The following is a 19,055-nucleotide window of genomic DNA, read 5'->3' as shown; positions in this document are numbered from 1 at the left end:
GTTGATTACTGATATACGGGGTCCGGAAAAATTGAGAATTTTGTTTAAGTGCAAACCTAAAGTATGTACGTGGATGTATGTATTTCAGGAAAATGTTTTAACTCCTATAGGGTGGCTCAAAAAAGTGATCGTGGAAGAGGTTTTTTTTTTCAATAATGGAATACCCCGTATATTATTGGATTTTTAGCTTACTTTCAGATCCCTTTACAGAATCCTAAGATATGAGTAAATATATTTCGATAGTTTCAGAGATATTAATTAATAAACAAAAAATCTAAATTTTTCAGCCTTTCTTAAAAAAAATCTTAAAAATACAAGAACTGTCCTGAAATCAAAACTATAATAGGTATTTACTTTAGATGGTCTGCACTTACTTTGCTATAAATATGGCAATCGTAAATCATACAGGATGCTCAAAATTCTACGCCAAACTTTCTATAATATAAAATAATTTTTCTTCCTTTTTTCAAATGGAACACCCTGTATATTATTTTTTCAATAGATGGAGAATTGAAAAATGAACATTTTTTGTATTTAGAGTATTTCAAAATGTTTAGTGGTTTCGCAGATATTCGCGGTTTTATATTTCATATGGTATTTTCCAGAGTAAATTTTTATCAAAGCCACCCAATGATTTTTCTCTCCTATTTTACCGATTAATAATACAACGTGTATCTGCAAAACTATTAAAAATTTTGAAATACTTTAAATACAAAAATACAGGGTGTTCCATTTGAAAAAAATGAAGAAACATTATTTTATATTTTAGAAAGTTTGGCGTAGAATTTTGAACACCCTGTATGATTTAAGATTCTGATATTTATAGCGAAGTAAGTATAGACCATATAAAGTAAATTTTTAATATACTTTTGATTTTGTGACAGTTATTGTATTTATAATTGTTTTAGTGAAGGTTGAAAAATATATGTTTTTTATTTATTTATTAATATCTCTAAAACTATCGAAATATATTTAATCATATCTTAGGATTATATAAAGTGATCAGAAATGAAGCGAAAAATGCAATAATATACAGGGTGTTCTATTAAAAAAAAATCATCGCCATCCACACACACTCTTTTGAGCCACCCTATATAAGTTAAAATATTTTCCTGAAATACATCCTCATACATACTTTAAGTTTTACATAAACAAAATTCCCAAGTTTTTTATTCTAGGAACTACAGATGCCCGACGCACTATTGCCGGACCCTGTATAAATTTAAAAAATAAAAAAAAACATTTAAAATGAACGACACATCTCTCTGTTTATGTTTCTCAGATTATTAAATTCTCAAGTTAGTAAAGTAAATAACAAACTAAATAAAATCTTAAATATTTTTCTAAACAAATTAAAAAAAAAACTCTAACCATATTTACTTCAGATCGATATCTTCCGTCATCTTTCTCTTCCGAGCCTTGGCAGCACTCTTTAGGGGATTACTAAGCAGATTGTCAAAGAACAAGGTTAGGTATTCCGATTTCGAATCGTTTTTGCTCGAGGTACAAGCTTCCAGATTGGGTTCAGAAGGCCCGGCATCGTACGTTTGCTCTTTTTTCTCGAAATTCTCCAAATTCGGTATGTTCAGCTCCACGTTCTGTACGCTTTTCTCCTTGGAGCTCCGCTGAAAGTACTTTTGATGATCCGGAACAGCGCTAGGGCTTCGATTCCTCTTCAAAGGAATCTCAGTTGCGTTCGAGCCCTTACGCTTTCTATCGAAGTCCAGCGTGTAGCTTTTGGGCAGGATATGAGCCACTCTCGGTTTGATGTTCGTTTTAAAAGTGGGGCTCTTGAACGAACCGGTCTGGATAGGAGTGGACGTGAGACTGGGAGAACTGAGAAGGGAACCGCTGCTCGAAGAGGCTTTGAGAAGGATTTCGTCTCTGGCTCGAATCAGTTCCGTGGTCAGGTCTTTGTACTTCTGGTCCCAGTCGTCGACGTGCTTCTTGATTTCGTTCAGGGCCGATTCCTGTTCCATTATTTTCTGGTTCTGTTCCTGGATTTTCCGTTCTTGCTCGTGGATTTTGCTCGATTGGATGCGTAGGATATTTTTCTGTTTGCGCATCTGCAAAAATAATTTTTTTTTATGTGTGTCATGCCAAAAAATGGGATCAACATTGGAACTGCGTGAAATACAGTGCGAACTTATATCGATAGTGCGAACTTCCGATTTTTGCCGATTGAGCGCTGCGGTCGGCATTTTTAAAATCAACTTAAATGCAAATAGTCTACACAGGGTGCTACAAATTCGAGGCACGAGCATTGGTATCTCGGTAACCGTAATAGATACGAACATGGTTAAATTGGAGCAAAGTTGCGTATTAACGATGTTTACCAAGCTGTCATTAAATTTTTTTTTAAATTTCAAGGATTGCTGAGTTTTTTGGAAAAAACTGGTTTTTTTTAATCAATTTTATTTTTTCCTGTCGTTACTTTTTAGAATATCAAAAAGTTAAGTGCACATTCTCATAGCTACTTTATTAGGGCTATCTGATAGTATTTTTAGACTTTCAAATTAGCTGATAATTTGTGAGATACAGAGAGGCCAACTTATTTTTTAAATACGGACCTGCATTTTTTATTTGAGGTTTTGAAAGAACTCAATATCCTGTATACAATGATATGCCACACTTTATACTTTTTTGTTTGTTTTGGGTACCTTAACAGCAACAAAACTATAATTATTATTTAAAATAATTTCAAGTCCAACTCTGGTTTCTTAAATTATTTAATCTGATTATATTCATCGCAACAATATCGATTAGCGCTAATTAACATTGAATAAGGAAAATCGAGCCAATTGGAAGATTCAAATAAATAATATCCAGGTCAGAATTTATATCTTCAAATTTCTGTATTAGTATTCTGTAATTAGTATATTTTTATCTTTTTATTGTGAATTTGAAATCTTAGTGTGCGATCTAATAATATGCACAATATTAATCGTAGTTATTATAAATAAATCAATTTCTACAAACTAGTTTCTAATAAATGTTCTACATGTTTGAAAAGGTTACCACCCTCCCTATTGCACTAATTTATTTTTCGTTCAATTTTATTTATAGCTCTTTGAACTTTCTTCTTATACTTCCGAATGCATTTTGTACTTTTCATTGTAAATGTTGAGATGAATTGATTTCACTTTTACAAATGATGTTAAGTAATGTAGCTCCTTGGCGATATCTTCCGGGAAAATTATTTGATTGTTTATATTATATTATATTAATTATTTTATATTATTTTATTGCATTTGATTTTCCGTATTAACTGTTTTACCCCACGTCATTGTTAAATTTGAAAGCTTATCAATATTGTAACGATGAATAGATTAAATATTTAAAAAAACAGAGCCGGACTTGAAATTAGTTTAAATAAATTGTGTTCAAATGTCAAAACAAAAAAAATATTAAGTGTTGCACATCACTGTACTCAGAAGACCGAGTTTTTTCAAAATCTGAAATAAAAATGCAGGTCCGTATTTAAAAAAATTAAGCCTCTGTATCTCACAAATTATCAGCTAATCAGCCCTAATAAAGTGGCTAAGAGAATGTGCAATTAGTTGACAGGAAGAAATAAAATTGATTTTCAAAAAAATTAGTTTTTTCCAAAAAACTCAGCAATCCTCGAAATTTTTAAAACTTTTTTGATGGAATCTTGGTGAACATCCCAAGGCGCAACTTTGCCCCAATTTAACCATCTTCGTATCTATTACGGTTTCCGAGATACCAATGCTCGTAGCTCGAATTTGTAGCACCCTGTGTAGACTATTTGCATTTAAGTTGATTTTAAAAATGCCGACCGCAGCGCTCAATCGGCAAAAATCGGAAGTTCGCACTATCGATATAAGTTCGCACTGTATTTCACGCAGTTCCAATGTTGATCCCATTTTTTGGCATGACACACATAAAAAACGCCTTTTGTATTTATAATGAGGGTCTGGTGCTATCAAGCATTGAGAAGTATACTTAACAATTTATATTTACCTTGAGACATAATTTCTGGGTATTTTGCGTCAAATAACCGATGTGGTGCTTATGGCTCTTGGTCAGTTTCTTCACCTTGTACAACTCGTTGCTGATGGCGTGAGGAAATTGCTGATGAAACAATAATCTTGTTGATTTCGATGTAGACACTACATCCCTATACAAAACATCTGCAAAGGTTTAAAAGACTTTGGTTTAAAAAACATTTTGTAATATTAAATGCTATTTTGTTTTGTCTCAAACTTACCTGTTTGCTGCTCAATTTGCTGCTTGCATCTCGGTAAAATTTGCTCATCAAAATGTTCCATGGCCATGCTGCTCAGATCCCTAAGCTCTTGCAATAGCTGATGCGTTCTTGGCGGAGATCTGTCATTCTCTACCAGATCCAAGATGCTCTTTATCTCATCCAAAACCTAACAAATTTATATTGTAATATTTTCTGACGTGTTCAATGAGTATGCAAGTATACTTTTCCCGGGATAAAGCATATCAGTTTGCTTTCGATGTAGCGCATGTAGGTCATGTTCAGCATGCTAAGTCTGGTCTCGACTCCCTGCAAGATGTCGCTGTGTCTTGCCAGAGGGTGAGTTTTTCGTTCAGACTCGCGTCGGGGTAGGGCCGATTTGACCCTCTTGTAAATCGTGGCATGGCGTTTTTCCAGTTGGATAAAGCCTCTGGATAGTAACTTACCGCCAATCTCGTTGAATTTTCTACAAACCTGGAAGTTCAATGACCTAAATTTAATACTACAATATTAAATAATTGAAGATAACCCATCGTATTTATTTCCTGATGATTTAAACAATTGCGCATTGGGATAGTTATATCTTTAGATCCTATAAAATTCGTGAATAGAGCATGCAGTGATAAGCAAATGCAAGACTAAGCCATTGGTCTTGGTCTTGGTCTTGCAGTTAATAATTAGTCTTGGTATTGCTGCAAGCCGCTTGCAAGTCTTGCATTTTTTAATAGATTTTTACTAGAGACGTTTTCTACATATAAAATCTTTAAATAAATATTAGAATATTTGCCTGACAATTTTATTTTTCAATATTTTTTTTGCATGGTTGGCCTTTCGGAAGGTCGACCTATGCCAGGATCTTGGTCTTGCAGATCAAACGCTAGTCTTGGTCTTGCTTTTTGTACAAGATCAAGAGCACCCTCGCTGATCACTAAGAGCATGCACTAAATTATTACAGAAAACTTATTTCTACAGGATCCGGCAATAGTGCGTCAGGCATCTGTAGCTCCTAATATACAGGGTGGTCCGAACTGTATTCCGGAAACTTCGGCAGCATATTCTACAGATAAAAATAAGTAAAAAAGTTCGTATAAATGTATGTCCTAAAATGGTTTCGGAGATACAGGGTGTAGAAGTTTCATTTTTATTTCGATTTTTTCCAAATAATTTATGAAGTAACGTCAATATTTGAATAAAAATTGGTGTCTGGGAGTTTTTTGACATGATAAATTTGATTTTGATGTCAATACGACTCTTACTTGTAGAGGGCGCAACCTACATATTTTTTAACTGGTTTGAAGAGTAACAACTTTTATACAAATAACACTCCCTACAAATAGGAGTCATATTGACATTAAAATCAAATTTCTCATGTCAAAAAACTCCCAGACACCAATTTTCATCGAAATATTGACGTTACTTCAGAAATTATTGAGCCACCCTACAGAAGTTAAAATATTTCCTGAAATACATCCCAATACATACTTTATTGCTCGTATACAAAATTCCTTATTCCTTTTTCCTTATAAAAAGTTTTTTACTATAGGAGCTAGAGATGCCCGACGCACTATTACCCTGAGTGGACCCTGTAGTGTGAGTGCGACATTTTTTTACTTATTTCTTTCTAAAATGTACCCTCTTTTCGCATTTTTGGCCTACTCTGTAGGTTGTTTGACATGCAGTCATACTAAGAACGCTGATATGGTTATCCGACATGCATCTGCCGGAAGAGCATAAAACCACTAAGCATGTTTACATTCTTTCAGGAATTTAATAGTGGGCCATCTCTTAAGGTGCGTACACACCGGCTGCGCCGCGCCTCGCAAATCATTTTTTTAACATGTACTTTTGTGCGCGCTAAAAAAAATACACATCAAAAGTACATGTTACCGGAGCGGCGCAGCCGGTGTGAACGCACCTTTAGACTTTCATGGAAAATCCCAAGCCAGACAACAGAAATTGCTAGAGGTTAAAATAATTCGACAGAATTCTAGAATAGAATTTATGGAAAATCCCAAGCCAGACAACAGAAATTGCTAGAGGTTAAAATAATTCGACAGAATTCTAGAATAGAATTTATTAAGATCCGCAGAGATATATAAGTTGCACTCCGCGCTCTACAGTTAATTTTTGAGTAGCGTTCTGTAAATAGCGAATTGTGACAAATTGGCGAAGAATTTTTAAATAGTTAGTTGTGGTTATATTTAATTAGTGTTAATTGTGTAAAGTAAAAATAAATTGTAGTAAGTATTGTGTCGTGTGTTTTGAATAGTGGACCCACGGAATCCGTAACAATATTTCCCTTTGGATAGGACTTCTATTAAGAAACAAATCCCATATGTTGCATACTTATAGTGAACCACACTGTATATTTAAAGCAATATTTTTTTTGTATTAAAATTATATTCAATATAATTTACAAATTTTTGTTAGAATTATTAGATTTATATTTTCTTATGTGTACCAAGAAAAAAAAACGCTTTACCACCGTTCACAACTTATTAAAAAAAAACAGAAATAAAAGACCACTAAAATTTATTTAATAAATAATTTTTACATTTAACTTTAAAATCAAAGAAAAAATAATATAAAGTTAAAATATATTTCTTACATTAAAAAAATAAAGGATATTATTAAATAACATAAAATGCTTAACAAATAAAATAAATTTAAAACTTAACACAGATAAAGTTTAGTCGTCGGGTACAAGTAAATCTAGATTAGCCTCTTTCGACACGGAATTTACAAATTTTTGTTCGTCGCCCCGCACAGAAAGTTTATGCTGGACTTGTACAATTTTTTCCTTCATCATGCCGGTCTTCTCCCATTTCGTACTGCCGCAATTGGTGCAAGGTCTCGTGGGAACCAACTCCAACGTCACCGTTCGGTTTTGGCAATTGGAGCATTTGTAGAACCGTTTCATCGCATCAAATACCTTAAATTAAGTAATTAATAAAATATGGTTTTTGGATAAAAAACTGTATATTCCTAAGTGCCATACGGTCAAGAGAAAAAAACGGCGTCAAAGACGGCTGGGGAATCCCTATACGTCATTTACTGAGCCCGTACCAGTGGCTTAACCATGAGGTCAAATCGACGCAATATTTTTTGATATCGACCTCCCTATTCTCCCTACAACAATGACCACGAGCCGCCACTGGTCCGTACTCCTCTTTATTTTTTAATGGCTCTTACTGCCAATTGGCCTTAAGGAGGTGATAATTTATTTTTATACTGAGTAAAAATTATATGTAAATAGTGTAGTTTAAAATTCGAGAAAAAATATTTTTTTGGGAAAAGATTTGTGTGTCTGGAAACGTTCTATCCTCTTATATTTTTTCTTTTTGACAAATTTTATGTCAATTTTATTTTAGTTGTCTTCTAGAGATTGACCTCGCCAAAATTATCATCCAGTCATTCACCAGCCGTCTTTGACGTCATTTTTTTTCATCATACTGTATAATTATAATGGTCAGAATTAAAATGGATAAAGTCCAATTTTCTACTATTTTAAGATAATCGTCTTTATCCGTTTATAGAATATTGTATTATCCAGAAAGAAATGATTCCAGTCATACTTTTCGCATTAAGCAGCTATAGTCTGTTTATCCAACTTGTTTCATTGTAATTAAGTAACATTAAAAAACTTTAACTCTCATTTTCTCCATTTAGGACTTGATTCACTTCACTTCTGAACCCCTCAATTATTAAATCTGCCATTTTTGATTCATTTTTTTTCTATTTTGTCAACTCCCGCCTATATGTGGACTTTTGTAATTTTTGGAATATAATCTATGTATAGTTTATCAAAATTAACATTTTTGTTTCTAAAATAAATTAAGTATAAAACTTAATAAAATATTAATATTAAATAATCCTGTCCTGGTAAATCGAATAACGTAGGATATTTACGAGGATGCTCTGAAAAGTTACCGACATCATGATACCGGGTATTTTTCAAAAGTGGCTCACCACTATAACTTTTTTTTTAATTTTTTCTAATATAAGAAAGATATTTGGTATGTTAATTTTGGATTCGATTTTCTGGCTGAACCGTAGGTCCCACAGAAAATTTTGTGGAACAAAAAATGAAGAGCATTTCATTTCTAACTAACAAACCTCTAAAACCTACGAGGACAAAGTTAGAGGGCGCCAAAGTAACCCAAACGCAGTTTTTTGCATTTTTCCGGGTGAAACCATTTTTTTACGCGTAGCAAAGTTTTTAAAAGTAAAGAGCATAAAAAACCTATCAAACTGATGTGTAACTTTTTTTTACGTTGAACTGTTTACGAGATATATTGCATTCATTGTCACAATGTGTATGCAACTTTCATGAAGTCAATTACGGTAGATAGGGTACTGCAAGTTCCAACCTTCGCGGATTACGATGTTCACTCGAACAGAGGATCGTTATAACATTCTCTGATCGTTTTGAATTTTTTTTAGATTCGCTGAAGCTTTGGCTGAAGGTAGCGTTTTTGGGAAAGTCAAAACATTTTTTGGATTCTATATTCTGGCCTGTTTATTAACTTAAAAAAGTTACATATCAATTTGGTAGGTTTTTTATGCTCTTACTACTTACTTTTTAAAAACTTTGCGACAGTAAAAAAAAATGGTTTCACCAGCAAAAATGCAAAAGACTGCATTTGGGTGACTTTGGCGCCCTCTAACTTTGTCCCCGTAGGTTTTAAAGGTTTGTTACTTAGAGATGAAAATGTAGAGTATTTAATTCTCTTCATTTTTTGTTCCATAAAATTTTCTGTGGGACCTACGGTTCAGCCAGAAAATCGAATCCCAATTTTTTTTTGAATTTCTTAAAATCGGTGGGTGGGAGATACGAATTTTCGAATTTAAACTTTTCCAGTGGACCACTTACGACTGGCAAAGTATGGGAGCGGGGGTAATTTAATAGGCGTTAAAGTGCCAGATTGACTGTACTACTTGGGTAGTGACTAGATTTTGAGTCAACGTGAAGGATCAATCAATGATGGACGCAGGTGAGGCGGCAAAAAAATAGTATACATTTTTCAAATACTAATAGTATTTTTCTTCAGTTAAAAAAACAAAACTGAAAACTTAAAAAATATAATGAAAACTATAAAATATTCACTCTGTCAAAAAACTCGCATAGTTCTCATAGGAATGAATCTTTTTTTAAGAACAGATTATCACGTCTGATTATTTTACTCTTGGGCATTTATCAAATTTAGCATTTAAAATCTTGAAGTTGCATAAACGTGAATTCACAGCGTGAATTGTATTCAGCAGGTAACAAGATAGAACAATATTGAACCAAAAAAGTGACTTCAGAACAACCTTAGTTATATTTTACAATCACATAGGTATATTAAATAACTTACCTTCAAAGGATGGCGCTCAGTTTTACACAGATCCGAAGCAGAAAAGCTGGTATATTTACATGTCAAACATTTCACAGCTTTACACTTCACTTTATGAGTATTCGCCATCTTCTCTTCCATCTTTTCTCTAGCTTCCTGCTTATTAAAATACTTTTCCTTTTCTTCCTCGTCATGCTGTTCGATTAATTCTGTATGCCTCGAAGTTTGCGCCATCATCTTTTTAAACCTATCAGATATAAATTCACTTTCTTGTAATTTAGACTTTTTTGCAGGATTCCCAATTACGATTTCATTGTCATTTGTGTTAATTGGTCGTTTTTTAATGCCAGGACCTTTAGTACTGTTTGGATCGATTTTTTTAATTGGGCCATTTTTTTCAATAAACTTTATTGCATTTAGTTTTGCTCTGTCTACGTGTCTAGATGTAACAGGCTTGTTCAAATCAATAACACCGTTCTTCTCAAACAACGACAGTTTTGGAATACCCATATTTAATGCTACACCTTTCAGATTTAATTTGGTAGAGTTATTTTCTAAATTTACATTTGGTTTTAATGGGATCTCTTTCATTTCAGATAATTTAGCAGTGTTACTAGCAATCTTTTTACTCTCTGAAAGTGATTTGGTACTGACTTCTTTACTTTGACGTGCCTTTTCATTATTTAAAGTTATAGATTTATTAATAGTTAATTCCTCTTCAAAATCACCATAATTAAGATCCCCAAATTCCTCATCAAAATTGTCTGGAAAACTCACTTTATCTTCTATTTTTTTCTCAGTTAGCTCAGGTCTTTTTTTTGATTTAGTAGCCAAATCTAAAGCAGCTTTTTTACTTTGATCTAAAGAAACTGTATTAGACATTTTTTCTGAAAATTCAGTTTTATTATCGACATTCCTAAATAAATCTCCTTTTAAGTCATATTTTGAATTACTTTTTTCTTCAGAAACATTACTGTTTTGTTTAGATTTGAGCTTATTGATTACATCGATTGCTATTGCTTTAGAGTCTGATAAAGACACTTCGCTTGATCTATTGCCTAAAAAAGTTGATTTACTTTCCAAGTCTGATGTACCTCCTAACTTTTTTAATAATTCCAAATCCCTAGCTCTTTGTGCTGGATTGATGACAAGCTGGCTAGCCATTCCTTTTTTAGATATTTTAGTACTTTGTTTTTTCAGTTTCTCTTCCTTTTGAGTACCATTAGTCAAGGCTTCCATAATTCTGGAATCTTTTGCCTGTAATTTTCTACTCTTCTGTGCTGGTATGGCCATGTAAGATTTCCCAGCATAAAAAACTTCGCTCTTCCCCAAAACCTTGTTTCGTAAATTTGTTAACCCTTTACCAACAAAACTAGACTGTAATTCGGATCTTTTACTGCATTTTTGGTATTCCTGTTTGATATGATACAAACAAAATTCACAGTTACTTAAATTTACTATTGCGGTACATTTCTCCCCATTCTTTTTCATACTTTTACAGAGTCCAAAGTCTTTAGATTGTCCAAAAATCATAACTCTCTGAGATGTGTCTACATTTAAAGATGCTATATCTTTTGAGCCCTCTTTTCTATCCATTATATTTGGATTAAGTACCCCTATAACAGTACCGATAAGAGTCTTCCATAAATCAGTGTGTGCTCCACTAAACATGAACAATGCCACAGTTTTAATATCATCCTTTAAATCGGATATAGTCCAAATAGAAAATTGTGAACCGTTCTTTGAAGTTTTTGGAGGAGATTTGCTTACCAAAACTCCACATATTACCCAATCTTTATCTTTTAGATAATCGGTTGTGACAAATCGAACCAAATCTGAAAATTTCACAGCACATCTCCCTTGCATCTTTTCAATCAGAGTTGCAGATGAAATTAGTGGATTTACAATTCGCATCCCAAAAATTGGGTCATAAAACACATCCTTGTGAGCTTTTACTGGTTCAATACTTTTCTTCATTTTTATTGCTGTGGAATTTGCACTATTATTTTGGATCTTAACTTCAGATGTACAAGTAGATATCCTCTTTTTTGGAATACCATAGTGGCTACTAGATATAGAATTGGAGTTATTACATGGGGTAGTATTGATAATTCTTTTTATTTCTCTACCATATTCACTATATTTTTGATTTTCATAATCTCTGTTTCCTTCGTCATCTGAAGAATCCGTATCACCACTGTGAACCACACTTTTGAGATCATCTCGTTTAGAAGTGTTTGTCCTACTGGCAGTATTACTTTCTGACTGAAATATATCAGTTTCTTTTATTATTCGGGCTGGAGTTTTAACTTCGGGTAATTTATTTTCTTCATTTTTACTTATTGAAGTGGTGTCCTCTATTTTTTCCAGCTCTTCAGCAGCTACAGCTAATAAAGATTCTAGTAGATCATCCTCTTGGTCCATTATAAATATTCATAAATATATTTAAATAAACCTAACTTTTATCCTTCCTAATCAAACCAAATCCAAAACACAGATCCAAAACATAAAACATATCCTAAATAAATAATTCCCGCCAATTTACCCAGTGACAATTTAATAATAAATGCAGTTATATCTAATCTGTGGTGAATGGCAAACACAAGAACTTCTCATGTTTGCCAACATGCCAACAAAAAAATACTATGAAAATTTTGAGTGAAAATGTAATAATTATCCTTTTTGAATAAAGAGAAATACTAAATATACTTTATATCTACAAATATACCAAACTGTCGAACAAAAACTATCTAAGAATTTTCAAAAATGTACTTACAATTCTATTTTTCGCAATTTCGTCGTAGTTTAAAAAGGAAAAGATATTTTCCAAAGCTACTTCTGGAAGCAATAGAATATATGACATTGGGCTCTGATACATTGTTGTCCTCCCGTGTAACTATTATTATAGCAAAAAAACACTATTCTAGAACCTCTTATGCCCGAATATCTTTCGATTAACCTTTTAATAAACAAAATATATGTTTTCAAAACTCAAAACCACAACAAAAATATCTAAAAAGAAGCATCGCAAGATGGCCGATTAATAAACAAAACAGATGACAATGACAGAATTCGAACTGAAGTTTGCTATGCATATATCTTCTTTTTTTAATTACAGGCCTAAATCTCTCCACAAAATGTATAAAGCGGAATTTAAATCCTCTTTTGCTGCTAGGGCCAATCTGGACAGAACTTTGCGGAATCCTAACCGCAATCCTCGGCCATAGCATCCAATCTTGTCCTATTTCGCTATATCTCTGGTTGAGGATTATTCTACGTATTCTATGGTTACTCTTTGTATATGATGGAGGAGGTTAGGGGCACATGAGGGGCACAGACCTGGTTAGGGGATCAAAGAGATAAGCGGACAAGCAAGCAGCAGTTATTTTTAAATTGAATTTCTTTTGAGAACAATATACAGCACTTAAGATGAAAAGAGATCAAATTATTGCAATCCTAAATTTATCTTTTTTGGTTTATTAACTCTAAAACCAAGTGCTAGTTACTAAAACAAATTTACTTTTTTAACATTTTATTTTCAAAATAGTATATTATATATTTTTTTATTACATTTAAATTACAAAATATGTTCTGTAATAAATTATACCCTGCCAAGAAATATTCTCATAAAAGTATTGCCGCTATTCAGTAAAAGGTATAAAAGCTGGCAGACTGCCTAGTTTAGGCCTAGCCAGTAATTCAAGATTTTTACTTCCATTTTCTTGCTCGATTTCATATTCTGCTTTATCGTTTTTATAGTATCTTAGTCTCTCGTCAATTTTGTCTAATTTTTCATTTACAACTTTTCTCTGTTCAGTTTGATCTACTTTGTTCTTATCGGAATAGTTCTTGGCAAATTTACTTTTATGAATTAAATAACTTCTTACCATCTTTCCATGAGGATAGGGACATCTTTGCTTGGTACATTTTCCATGTTTTTCATATTCCGGACATAAATATTGGTGTCTTCTGTCACACTATAACAAAGAAATACAGGGAAGAAAAATTATGTAAAAAATAAAAGAAATATATGTAGCATACTTCGGCAGCTTTTCTACAAAAACCTTCCAAGAAATCACGGCAAATATCTGCGTTTTTATTTAACTTGACATGAAGGTAGGAGCAGGTTTCTTTAATACAGGAGCCTTCTAAAAAGAATTTACATGTAGGCATCTTTTCTGGAGATACCTTGTGGGATAGTAAGCATTTCTCTTTTATGCAGGCCCCTTGTAAAAACCTAAAAATATTAATGAATAATGGACAATATACCTGATTATAAATAGGTACTTAGTGCATAAAGCTATTTGATCGGGATCATGTTTTCTAAAGCATTTTCCATTTTCCTTTCCTCTACAAACTCCATATTTTCTGTAGTATGGGCAAGGAATGTTACATATCTTCAGTTTCTTAGAGAATAACTTGACTGATCCAATTTTTAATGGACTCAGCATCTTTCTATAACTCAACAAATTATACTTAAAAACCTACTTGATTTTTAAACTTTTTACCTTATCTTGATGATATTTCTATTCACTGACTCTACATCTTTGCTTCTCTTCACTAGCTTGTATTTAGACTTTGTAATTTCAGGAGAAACTTTCTTTGTTGGTGTACTTGAGACATATGCCCTCCTTAACGAGTTCTTGGATTTCTTATACATAACATTATTTATTCTCACTATACTTAAACTTTTTTGTGAGGTTTTGCTTGGTGTTTTTTTAACAATGCTACCTTTTAACAAATCGGTCAAGCAAAGAAGTTTATTTTTGAAAATGTATTTTCTTCTATCTCTCGGTTCTATATCTATCGATTTTCTTTTTCTGTGATCCACTTTAAATCTAGAAATAGTATCTAATTGACTTTTCCTGATAGGTTGACATGTGGTCTTATTATCTGTTTTTACATCTTTCTGTTCAATTCTTGGATCAGATTTTTTAAGTAACTCATACTTTTCCTTTTTATTCCAAATAGATTTCTTCTTCACTGGAGTGTTAAGTGTCCTTAATGAATTTGGAGATTTCTTATACATAATACCATTTATTTTAACTAAACTTAGATGTTTTTGAGATAATCTGATTGGATTACTCTTCGTAGTTCTTTTAACGTTCATCTTAATGTATTTTTTCTCATTTTTCAACTCTATTGTTATAGATTTCCGCCTCCTATGATCAACTTTATACTTTGAAGAATTATCTTTGATGTGTTTATATGGAGATTGGCAATTGCTTTTGACAATTTTAAATTTTGATTTTACAGAATTTCTTCTCTTTATTACTTTACTTTGTTCAGCTACCGGTACTAACTCGTTATTTTTAAAACTGGAAGTCTTGGTTGATAATGACAAACTTTCCTCTTCACTTTTATTCACATTATCAAATGCATTAGATATATTTGGACTGGGAACAACACATTTAAAATTAGGATTTATATGAACATTTTGAGGCAATTTTATATTTGCCATTTTTGGATTAATATGGATTTTCGTGTTTCTTGGCACATTATTACAATTTGCTTGACTAGACTTATTTTGCATATGGTAGCTATCACAGATCATTGCAATACGTGGATTTATATGAATTGTTTTAGTTTGACCAACGTTCCGATGGAAGTTTGGATTTACATATACCTTACTTGTTTTTGGATAATCATTTTGCAACGAATCATGGCTGTTTAAATTCGAAACGTAATTGGAGTTTTCCCAAGGACTCACATTCACATTAGATTGGTAATCTAAAAAAATTGTTTTCATTATTGATTTTGATAAATAACTAAACTTACAATCCTCGTAATTCATTATGTATTATATAATAAAACAACATAGAACAATAAATATATACTGATCACTTTTTAAATAACACAAAAGAACACAATATTGTCACAATCCCGCCATAACATTTTCTATTTTCTGGAAAACACTTTTGAATGACGTAAATGACATTGACAAACTGTCATTTTTCTCAGATCATTTTCCAAACAAAAAAGAAAATTATTGCGTTGTTTGAACATATAGTTTCTCAGAAAAAAGGCCCACACTTTTATTGAATTTTGCGGACAACTCATATTTATATAAATAGTCAAACAAGCATTGCAAAAGTGTCTAATTTGACTATTAAACTCTATATCCTGTTGTCATTTATGTCAAAAACGCCAACTTCCGACAAGGGATCAGCGGCCATCTTTCCTTTTTTAATTTGGAATTAAACATGGTGAGTTGGTGGTGTTATAAAATGTATTTTTTCGAAAATAAAGACTCTGGTCTATTCAAAAATAGTTATATATGTAACATAAACATGTTTAGGGCTTCAAATACACATCAATGCTTGTTGTTTAAGTTTCAAATCCATTAAATTGTCTGTGTTGTATTCGTCCACATGTAGCAACTTCAAATTTGTCAAGCTTATTAATGTGTTCTTTTAATTTTTAGCCCTTTCAAAGGTTTGTAGAAACGGGCCGAGTGGCCGTTGTTTCCGACGGCCCTTACAAAGGAAAATTGGTCAGCATTGTTGATGTTATCGACCAAACTAGGGTAAGAATATTTTTGAGGTTATTTGTTTTATTAAAGTAGAAATTTACGTGATGAACCTCATTTATAGATAGGAATTGCCGACTGATACATATATGAAGCTCGTTTTATTCTGAATAAATTTATACACTTTTAGATTTATTATAGAATATAGAGTCAGTTTTTGATGTTAATATTATATTAGGTCTTAGTTGATGGTCCAGAAACGCAAGTTCCCAGAAGTCAACTGAGGCTAAACCAACTTGACTTGACGAAGTTTAGAATTAACTTTCCCTTTTCCGCATCCACCAAGGTGGTCAGAAAGTCATGGAAGGACAATAAAGTCCAAGAAAGCTGGGAGAAATCTGTATGGGCACAGAAAATTGCAGCAAAAGAAAAGGTAGTTGTTTTTTAGAATTTGTTATCATATTAGCTGCTTATAATTTAAATGATGAGCCTTACTAGATAGGAATTGCCGACTGACACATAAATGAAGCAATTTTTTTTCTGATAGCATAGATTCTTTTTAAAATATATTTACAGCCGTATTGAAATATTTACAATATATTTTTTTTATTACAGCGTGCCCAGTTAACAGATTTTGATCGTTTCAAATTGAGAAGAGCCAGATCACGCAGGAATAAGATAAGAACTGTATCTTTCCTTGCATTGAGAAAGGCTTCATCTAGAAACGGCTTTTTGTATGGTAAGAAAAAGATGGCTAAAGGAGGTGACAAACCTAGACCTAGCAAGAAAGCGGCAAAGAAACCTGCAAAAAAATAAGTATAAGTGACAAATAAATGTTTATTTAATAAAGTTTGTGTTTGTTTTCTAGAGACCTTTAAATAAAACAATGATTAATAACAAAAATCTTTATTTATACTATAACAAGACAATACATTGTGGTCAAAAATATTTATGATTAGTGGCTTCGAATTATGAGGAATTGCACTAAAATTTGGTTAAGTAAGTTAGCTTAATCATAAAGATTTTTGGTCTTTTAGAGATATGTACATTTATTTTGCTTAAAGCTAAGGAACTACTTTTTGGGGTAAATAAGGCTCCAATTTGAAGGTTCGTTATAACCTAATAATATTGGACAATGTAAAAGCAACGATAAATTTTCTTTATTGATTTCATTGGAAATTTTGATCCATTGTGACAACCATTTGACTAAATATTTTTCATCCACATTGGTTGGATTTAATCCTAGAAAGACAAAGGTAGTAAATTAATATTACTAAAAGACAATATAGGAAAAACCTCGAATGTAACAAGCAGTTTTTAAAGCTTCTGATGGTAAGTTATGTACACCGCCTTCGCGCATTATTGCTTTATCCATTTCTATTAAAATAAGTGCCCTGTCAGCCAATCTTGTCCTACGAAACCAACCAGGATGTATATTATGTATCTTCACCAAGTGTAACTAAAATATATGATTAATAATCTTTTTGTACTGTAAAAAATAAAAATAACTTACTATATGGTTTCTACTCAAATACAGCAAGTGATAAGGCTCGTCCATAAATAAATCTTTACAAGAAAGTATATCCTCAACAGTTGGTTGCACTCCACTTCCCAGCTGTCCAAGTACTTTTGACCAAGTCTCGTAAATACAACTATCTTTGTTGTGCTTGATAAAATTCAATTGTAGCTGCAAATGTCTTTAAAACTATTTACAAACATTGTTTTCACATGTTATGCTGAGTAAACTCACCTAAAAACAGGTTTATTATGTACAAGTCTGTCGTGCAAATATTCAGTTTTAAATTTAGCTCTTTGTTCGAGTGTCCAGAAGTGGGGTGTCAGAAGTTGTTTGGGAAAAGCATAAATCAAAGGCAATAACACATAAAAAGCGAATGGTAAAGTAGAGAAAATTAAAGTAGGTGCCACTTTAAACATATCCTTTGGCATCTGGTAGTATAACTCAATTTCTCTTCTTAGAAGCTTTGTATATGAACCAGCTGAGCTATTTAGCATTCTGAAATTATAATTTAATAAATAAATAGGGTACACTAAAAAACACAGTACTCACCGTACTATCTTAAAATACTCTCTCATCTCTGTAATAAAATCTTTTATACCCTCCATGAAAACTTTGTAAGTTTTCATGGTGGTAGGAAAATTTTTTTCAAGAATTTGGTCATAGTTCTTTAAAAAATCCACAAATCTATTTAAAATATAGAATCTAACTTTTTTGGCTTCTTCGGTTTTATAAACTGATTTTCTGTGTACTTCTCTGACTTGGTAGAATTTGTTACAGCTAAATCAATTAATATAAATCATTATATATTTATTAGAAATTCATTCATTTTGTTCTTACCTTGGATATATTAGTGGTGGTACAACTCTACTTAAACCTATTATTTTTTGAGATCTTAATACCAATGACAATGCCATGTTAATGTTGTTTTGGTAACAAATATCTATTTTAACCAGTATTAAACATCTTAACACAATGAAAAATCGACGTTTTTATCAAAATACAAAGTAAATTATTTATTATTAATTAATTTATAACCACTTTTTAGGGTTAGTATGTATATTTTCTTCCCTTCACGTCATTTTAAAGGCTTTAAGCCATATATTCTCTTCTTTTTATTATTGAAAACGCAAAGGGTTGGTGAATCATATATAAAATTGATTATGATTTTTTCTATACACTCTAAATTATATATGAAAAGTTTATTTGGTGTTCTGTGGTTCTACAGAAGACCAGACAAACAGAACAATATAGGTTGCAAATGCCACGTCTTACACAGACAAAAAGAGTAAAGGTGTGGATCCGGTGGCTGACCTTGAAGCTTATATTTCCTGCATTTGATCATCGATACTACGCAAGCGCACATCGTCGATGTTGCCAAATTGCAGTTTATTTTCGAATTATTTGCAGTTGAAAATTTTTTTTGGAGTGTTAATCAATAATAATAGAAATTCTATAATTAATTTTATAATTTCAGATTTATCTTGATATCCAAAATTAAGGTAA

The 19,055-nt window shown here is 32.1% G+C and overlaps 5 protein-coding genes across 5 annotated transcripts; 1 reads left to right on the top strand and 4 right to left on the bottom strand.

Annotated features, from left to right (window-relative positions):
• Positions 1 to 1,264: 1,264 nt before the first annotated feature.
• Positions 1,265 to 12,612, bottom strand: LOC115877877 (F-box only protein 28). The gene is made up of 5 exons (XM_030894225.1): positions 12,341 to 12,612; positions 4,454 to 4,702; positions 4,232 to 4,397; positions 3,985 to 4,154; positions 1,265 to 2,066 (listed from the first exon to the last, which is right to left on the bottom strand). The coding sequence occupies exons 1-5, from the start codon at positions 12,440 to 12,442 to the stop codon at positions 1,377 to 1,379; spliced, it is 1,377 nt and encodes a 458-aa protein (XP_030750085.1). The 5' UTR covers positions 12,443 to 12,612; the 3' UTR covers positions 1,265 to 1,376.
• Positions 6,826 to 12,245, bottom strand: LOC115877876 (protein MCM10 homolog). Its single transcript, XM_030894223.1, has 2 exons — positions 9,586 to 12,245; positions 6,826 to 7,160 (listed from the first exon to the last, which is right to left on the bottom strand). Exons 1-2 carry the CDS (start codon positions 11,986 to 11,988, stop codon positions 6,918 to 6,920), a joined length of 2,646 nt encoding a protein of 881 aa, XP_030750083.1. The 5' UTR covers positions 11,989 to 12,245; the 3' UTR covers positions 6,826 to 6,917.
• A 472-nt stretch (positions 12,613 to 13,084) lies between the features above and the next one.
• On the bottom strand, positions 13,085 to 15,510 carry LOC115877872 (zinc finger CCCH domain-containing protein 3). Its single transcript, XM_030894220.1, has 5 exons — positions 15,343 to 15,510; positions 14,073 to 15,294; positions 13,852 to 14,019; positions 13,606 to 13,801; positions 13,085 to 13,541 (listed from the first exon to the last, which is right to left on the bottom strand). The coding sequence occupies exons 1-5, from the start codon at positions 15,356 to 15,358 to the stop codon at positions 13,206 to 13,208; spliced, it is 1,938 nt and encodes a 645-aa protein (XP_030750080.1). The 5' UTR covers positions 15,359 to 15,510; the 3' UTR covers positions 13,085 to 13,205.
• A 122-nt stretch (positions 15,511 to 15,632) lies between these two features.
• On the top strand, positions 15,633 to 16,883 carry LOC115877875 (60S ribosomal protein L14). Its single transcript, XM_030894222.1, has 4 exons — positions 15,633 to 15,770; positions 15,989 to 16,090; positions 16,272 to 16,466; positions 16,649 to 16,883. The coding sequence occupies exons 1-4, from the start codon at positions 15,768 to 15,770 to the stop codon at positions 16,847 to 16,849; spliced, it is 501 nt and encodes a 166-aa protein (XP_030750082.1). The 5' UTR covers positions 15,633 to 15,767; the 3' UTR covers positions 16,850 to 16,883.
• Positions 16,884 to 16,923: 40 nt separating this feature from the next.
• Positions 16,924 to 18,621, bottom strand: LOC115877874 (LETM1 domain-containing protein 1). Its single transcript, XM_030894221.1, has 6 exons — positions 18,390 to 18,621; positions 18,102 to 18,329; positions 17,784 to 18,047; positions 17,547 to 17,730; positions 17,330 to 17,492; positions 16,924 to 17,275 (listed from the first exon to the last, which is right to left on the bottom strand). The coding sequence occupies exons 1-6, from the start codon at positions 18,464 to 18,466 to the stop codon at positions 17,106 to 17,108; spliced, it is 1,086 nt and encodes a 361-aa protein (XP_030750081.1). The 5' UTR covers positions 18,467 to 18,621; the 3' UTR covers positions 16,924 to 17,105.
• Positions 18,622 to 19,055: the final 434 nt, after the last annotated feature.

Source organism: Sitophilus oryzae, unplaced genomic scaffold (genome assembly GCF_002938485.1).
Source record: "Sitophilus oryzae breed Bouriz unplaced genomic scaffold, Soryzae_2.0 scaffold_1499_pilon_pilon, whole genome shotgun sequence".
Classification (NCBI taxonomy): domain Eukaryota; kingdom Metazoa; phylum Arthropoda; class Insecta; order Coleoptera; family Curculionidae; genus Sitophilus; species Sitophilus oryzae.
The sequence above is the reverse complement of the archived record's forward strand: the minus strand, read 5'-3'. Positions and strand labels throughout refer to the sequence as shown.

What these genes read in the sequence shown, in the direction of transcription:
- LOC115877872 (XM_030894220.1), bottom strand. An exon ending in AGAAATATCATCAAGATAAG is followed by an intron (nt 14,020 to 14,072) that starts GTAAAAAGTTTA and finishes GTTGAGTTATAG; the next exon opens with AAAGATGCTGAGTCCATTAA. An exon ending in CAAATAGCTTTATGCACTAA is followed by an intron (nt 13,802 to 13,851) that starts GTACCTATTTAT and finishes TAATATTTTTAG; the next exon opens with GTTTTTACAAGGGGCCTGCA.
- LOC115877876 (XM_030894223.1), bottom strand. Translation starts at nt 11,988, where the DNA reads ATGGACCAAGAGGATGATCTACTAGAATCTTTATTAGCTGTAGCTGCT. An exon ending in CTGAGCGCCATCCTTTGAAG is followed by an intron (nt 7,161 to 9,585) that starts GTAAGTTATTTA and finishes ACTTAATTTAAG; the next exon opens with GTATTTGATGCGATGAAACG.
- LOC115877875 (XM_030894222.1), top strand. An exon ending in ATGTTATCGACCAAACTAGG is followed by an intron (nt 16,091 to 16,271) that starts GTAAGAATATTT and finishes ATATTATATTAG; the next exon opens with GTCTTAGTTGATGGTCCAGA. An exon ending in AAATTGCAGCAAAAGAAAAG is followed by an intron (nt 16,467 to 16,648) that starts GTAGTTGTTTTT and finishes TTTTTATTACAG; the next exon opens with CGTGCCCAGTTAACAGATTT.
- LOC115877874 (XM_030894221.1), bottom strand. Translation starts at nt 18,466, where the DNA reads ATGGCATTGTCATTGGTATTAAGATCTCAAAAAATAATAGGTTTAAGT. An exon ending in CCACCACTAATATATCCAAG is followed by an intron (nt 18,330 to 18,389) that starts GTAAGAACAAAA and finishes TAATTGATTTAG; the next exon opens with CTGTAACAAATTCTACCAAG. An exon ending in ATTTGAGTAGAAACCATATA is followed by an intron (nt 17,493 to 17,546) that starts GTAAGTTATTTT and finishes CATATATTTTAG; the next exon opens with TTACACTTGGTGAAGATACA.
- LOC115877877 (XM_030894225.1), bottom strand. Translation starts at nt 12,442, where the DNA reads ATGTATCAGAGCCCAATGTCATATATTCTATTGCTTCCAGAAGTAGCT. An exon ending in AAATTGCGAAAAATAGAATT is followed by an intron (nt 4,703 to 12,340) that starts GTAAGTACATTT and finishes TTGAACTTCCAG; the next exon opens with GTTTGTAGAAAATTCAACGA. An exon ending in CCCAGAAATTATGTCTCAAG is followed by an intron (nt 2,067 to 3,984) that starts GTAAATATAAAT and finishes TTATTTTTGCAG; the next exon opens with ATGCGCAAACAGAAAAATAT.